The sequence below is a fragment of the Pelophylax lessonae genome, assembly GCF_965119305.1.
Source record: "Pelophylax lessonae genome assembly, chromosome: 6".
Classification (NCBI taxonomy): Eukaryota; Metazoa; Chordata; class Amphibia; order Anura; family Ranidae; genus Pelophylax; species Pelophylax lessonae.
This window is the reverse complement of record NC_138773.1, coordinates 90629130-90634614: the sequence shown is the minus strand read 5'-3', so window position 1 is coordinate 90634614 and position 5485 is coordinate 90629130. Positions and strand designations below refer to the sequence as shown.

The 5485-nt window shown below is 35.0% G+C and overlaps 1 protein-coding gene across 1 annotated transcript in view; it reads left to right on the top strand.

Moving 5' to 3' along the window:
• Positions 1–611: 611 nt before the first annotated feature.
• The window catches only part of UNCX (UNC homeobox), a 7381-nt gene continuing 2507 nt past the window's right edge, over positions 612–5485 (top strand). Inside the window, exons 1-2 of the mRNA XM_082261990.1 lie at positions 612–1453; positions 4032–4207. Of these exons, the coding sequence (XP_082118116.1) occupies positions 1195–1453; positions 4032–4207 (435 nt within the window). The 5' untranslated portion in view covers positions 612–1194. The remainder of the gene's footprint in view (positions 1454–4031; positions 4208–5485) is intronic.

Genomic DNA, 5485 nt, shown 5'->3' with positions numbered 1-5485 from the left:
ACTGGTAGACTGGGATCCTGTCTAGTAGGGTGAACATCAATAACATTTTTATTAGGGGGCATCCTGTTAGAAAACTGTGTCAGTCAAAGTGGCCAAAAGTTGAAAACTGGATGACTTATGCTTGAGAAGTGTATATTAGTTTGACAATGAACATTAGAACTTAGATAGCATTGGTCTTTCAACTGGACTTTATAGTGTGTTACAATTACAGAACAAGTCCAGTTGATTGTAGCTTAGTCCTACTCACCATAAATGAGAACCTTCACAGGGGAGGGTTAACAGGAATCCATTTTAGCCAAACAGCTAGGTATATACATATATTAATAAAAAGGCATAATAATAAAATAAATCCTAAACAAAGCTCTGATTTCAGGTTGACATTTTCTTACTGCCCTTCGCTGGGGTCAAATCCTTGGCCAATAGCATCCAATAGGTGAGACCTTACCCTAACTATAATACATATCTTTAAATACTGTATTGAGAGTAACAGGGAAAAAAAACTTCAGCATGGGCTTTGAGTAGACGAGAAGCCTTGTAGTTTTAAATTCAATGTGACAGCTTTGGAAAGCAGGGATGATGAATACGCCTATTATTAGATCAGTCTATTTGCCGCTCAATGTCTCTCTGTAATTGGAGCAACATCACTTTAAAGGTTCAGAGAGTAGAAGCATTTCTGGTGAAAAATCCCTACAACAAGCCTGCGAATGTTTAAAGTGAAATCTATTAGTGCTTAGGAAGAGGGAGGAGGGGGGGATGGGGGGGGGGGGAGGCTCTCCCTAGCCTGTGTGTGTAGTATTTAGCTGGGTATCAATCAGATGCATTAAGTTCTTCTCTATCCCTTCCTCTCCTGGCATCCCCCTCCCCCTTGTTGTGATGTAGTTCTTATCTCAGCCCCCCTTGTCTTGTTGTGACAGCCCTGATATTGTTTATTGAGGTGGATGTCAGGTATAATTAGCAATCGATATGGAAAATGGTTCTTGCAAGGCACGTCTCTGACGTCACGGCCGATTAAGGTTTCTTATTGGTCCCAAATTCCCCAAGCCTGAGCTAATTATTGGAAGCTTGATGTTGATAAAGTAAAGCTCATCCTGGGCTTGTAGCATGTCCCCTCCTCACTGGTCACCGCCACTGCATGCTTACTAAGGTCCCAGCAGCAGCAGCAGCCCTTCAGCTGTGGCACCTCTATCCAGGGAGATGATGGACAGTAGGATTCTAGAGCATCCTCATGCCCAGTTTGGAGGCTCCATGAGTGGGATGGTAGGCTTTCCCTACCCTCTGGGCCACCACCATGTGTACGAGCTCGCCAGCCACCAGCTCCAGTCTGCAGCCGCCGTACCCTTCTCTATAGACGGATTACTAAACGGGTCCTGCACTGCCTCTGTGGTCAACCCGACCCCCCTGATGCCTTCTGGATGTGGCATGAATGGAGACAATCAGCAGTACAAGCTGTCAGGTAAGGGATGCTGGGCTTACTATCTGTTTACTATTGAATGCTGAATGCCACTTTATATAATACCCCCTCTGTGCCATCTACATGGAGTTCAGGGGCTTAGGATCTACTATTTATGCATATATCTGTAGATATATGTGCGTATTCACTATAGCCTAGGTATGCTCAACACATGCAAAACATATAATACCCATCATAATAAATATATAACGATTGTGTCTATGGATAGATAATAGATACTGTATAACAATACCCATATAACCCAAGGGGCTCTGGTTTAGGTTTATATACCATTATACCCACGTGTATACTGTGCTTTTATAACACAATGCTCTAATAATATATATTAACGCATATATATCTGTAGGGTCCAAGGGAAATCTGGATATATTTTTAATAGGATGCCCATGTAATCCAGGGTGTGAGATTTATAATATAATTTTAACACAAAGATATAATGCCCATATCAATTATGGGAATAGAAAAAGTATAATATAATAATACAACTATATAATGTCCATGTCATCTAAGGGAATAGAAAACGTATAATATATTAATACAACTATATAATGTCCATGTCAACTATGGGAAAGGAATGAGTATAGTATAATAGTAATACAAGTATATAATGTCCATGTCAACTATGGGAATAGAATGAGTATAATATAATAGTAATACAACTTTATAATGTCCATGTCAACTATGTGAATAGAATGAGTATAGTATAATAGTAATACAAGTATATAATGTCCATGTCAACAATGGGAATAGAATGAATATAATATAAAAGTAATACAACTATATACTCTCCATGTCAACAATGGGAATAGAATGAGTATAGTATAATAGTAATACAACTATATAATGTCCATGTTAACAATGGGAAAAGAATGAGTATAGCATAATAGTAATACAACTATATACTGTCCATGTCAACAATGGGAAAAGAATGAGTATAGTATAATAGTAATACAACTATATAATGTCCATGTCAACAATGGGAATAGAATAAATATAGTATAAAAGTAATACAACTATATAATGTCCATGTCAACAATGGGAATAGAATGAATATGGTATAAAAGTAATGCAACTATATAATGTCCATGTCAACAATGGGAATAGAATGAGTATAGTATAATAGTAATACAACTATTTACTGTCCATGTCAACAATGGGAATAGAATAAGTATAGTATAATATTAATACAACTATATAATGTCCATGTCAACTATGGGAATAGAAAAAGTATACTATATTATTAATAGAACTATATAATGTCCATGTCAACTATGGGACTAGAATAAATATAATATTAATACAACTGTATAATGTCCATGTCAACTAGGGGGAGAGAATACGTATAATATAATATAATATTAATATAGCTATAATGTCAACTATGGGAGTATAATAAGTATGCTATAGTACTAATACGAATATAAGGGATCCATGTCACCTTTGGGAATAGGAAAAGTATATTCATTAAAAACAATAAATGCTTATAAAATTAAAACAACAAAAACAAAAAATAACAACAAAACAAAACAAAACTAGATCTGAGTAATAGGTAAAAATGTATATTCGTTTCTATATAACAAGACACTGGGGGTTAATATGATATAATCATTCGCCTCTTGATATAATACATAGACCTGTGTTGTTTAATATACATAACCTATAAGATAAGACAGCAGCTGGTGACCCTCAGGATGACAACATTGCAAGCACAGCCATATACAAGCTTATGGCACTGGCTTATCATCAGCCATGAACATTCATTCATACCCCACTTGTAGAAAACACCCCAAACAAATGGGAGAGAGCGAGGAATGACGTTTTATGGGGTGCTTGGCACTCAATGTGCATCACAAAATGCTCCACACACGTGTACAGCACTGCAAAGCCGGCGAGGTGTCAGAAAGCAAGCAACTTCAGCATTGCAAATACCAAAGAAGGAAACAAAACAGGGATTTCTGCTTCTAGAATCCTTCAAAAACATCCAAATCTGTATTTTCCTGCAGATCATGACAGTGGCACTTTAGATACAAATTGAACATTAGCAGGGCAACAAAGTATTGCAATTGCTGATCCATTAGGTAGCAGAGTACAAGGTTCATTTTTTTGAAATCTTGATTTTTGTTTAGGGATAGGAGCAAACTGAATAGAAGGTTATATTTAAATTTTAAATAATTGTGACATTTCTAGAATTTTTTTTGTTAAACTGTTTAGGTGGATGCTAATGTTGATTTGTCTAGGCTCTGATAATCCCTCACAGGGGTCCTATGAGGTGAGAGGTAGCTAGAGAAGTCTACCAGGAGGACTTGGCTGATTTTGAAACCGTGGGAATCACATATCAACTAGGATGGAAAGGCGTTGGGACTGCAGGGGGTCACTTTCTCTGCAAATTCATTTCCCTAACGTGGGAATGGGCCATAAACTAGCTTTGATCAGTGGCACAGGGACCTTCTAATGGACAGTTCTATTTGTTTATTTTCGAGTCCACATGGACTTTTTGTAAATATTCTAACAGCAGATGATGTTTCTGGTAAGCTGATTGGGATCTGTTCCTTTTTTGTAGACTCTGGTGACCCAGACAAGGAAAGCCCAGGGTGTAAGAGAAGGAGAACCAGGACGAATTTTACAGGATGGCAGCTGGAGGAGCTGGAAAAAGCCTTCAATGAAAGCCACTACCCTGATGTCTTCATGCGAGAAGCTCTGGCCTTGAGGCTGGACCTGGTGGAGTCCAGAGTACAGGTAAAGCCCTTTCTGCTTCAACTCTTCTCTGATAATGTCACCCCCCCCCCCTCCAGGTCCCCCGAATATTCGCACTCTCCTCTCACTAATCCCCGATCTGTCGCTTTAATGGCGTTTTAATTAGGCGCATTTTGCTTGCAGTGGCATCTTTATTTGCATATCCATATCCCCTTTGTGTAATGTGCTTCAAATGAAGCCACAGATACCATCTACAATGTCTTACAGATGTCTTGCGTGTGAATTATTACATCTAATGAATTATGTATACATCTACATGTTTATGGAAAACACGGGGCCTTAAAAATGATCGTGGAGAGGCAACTATAGTAGAGATAATATTAGGGGTCGAAATAAAGAGCATTGTTCCATTTAAAACCTAAAAAATAATAACAATAACATTTTTTTAGAGGTTTTTATTTTAAATATTGTCCTTGGACGTTGTCAAATTGCCTTATATAAGTACCATCCTTCCATTTAAAACATTAAAAAAAAAAAAAAATCTAGATTTTTTTTGTCCTAGGACGTTTCCATATATCAATAGCATCGTTTCATTTAAAGGAAAAACAATAATAAAATATATATATATATATATATATATATATATATATATATATATATATATATATATATATATTTTTTTTTTTTTTTTTTAAATGTTGTCCTAAGACGCATTTAAATTGCCAAATGTCAGTGGCACTGTTCCAATTAAAATGAACAAAAATATAGCTAAAATCTAGAATTTTTTGTTTAATTTTGCCCTGGTCTGCTTTTTAGCTAGGACCTTGTCAAATTTTTACTAATATAATATAATATAATATGATATAATATAATACAATATAATATAATATTATATAATATAATATAATATAATATAATATAATATAACACACACATATATATATATATATATATATATATATATATATATATATATATATATATATATATATATATATATATATATATATATATATATATATATATATATAATGATGATGGTGATTGTTATTATTATTATTATTATTTTAGTTAAGTTATATTATTATTATTATTCTTTCTAATATTTCCCAGTAGATTAATTTTTGTTTGTAAAATGTTCTACTATCATAAATATTTAAGTCTGATTTCGTGAACTATTTATATCAATAAATGAGATAACGGTCCTTATAGTTGGACCTCCTGGGGTTGAATGTACATGGAGGTAAAAAAAGAAAAAAAAGAGAGAGAGAGAGGGGCCAGGATGTAATTAAGACTCTGGAGGTGTGAAGTTTATTATAG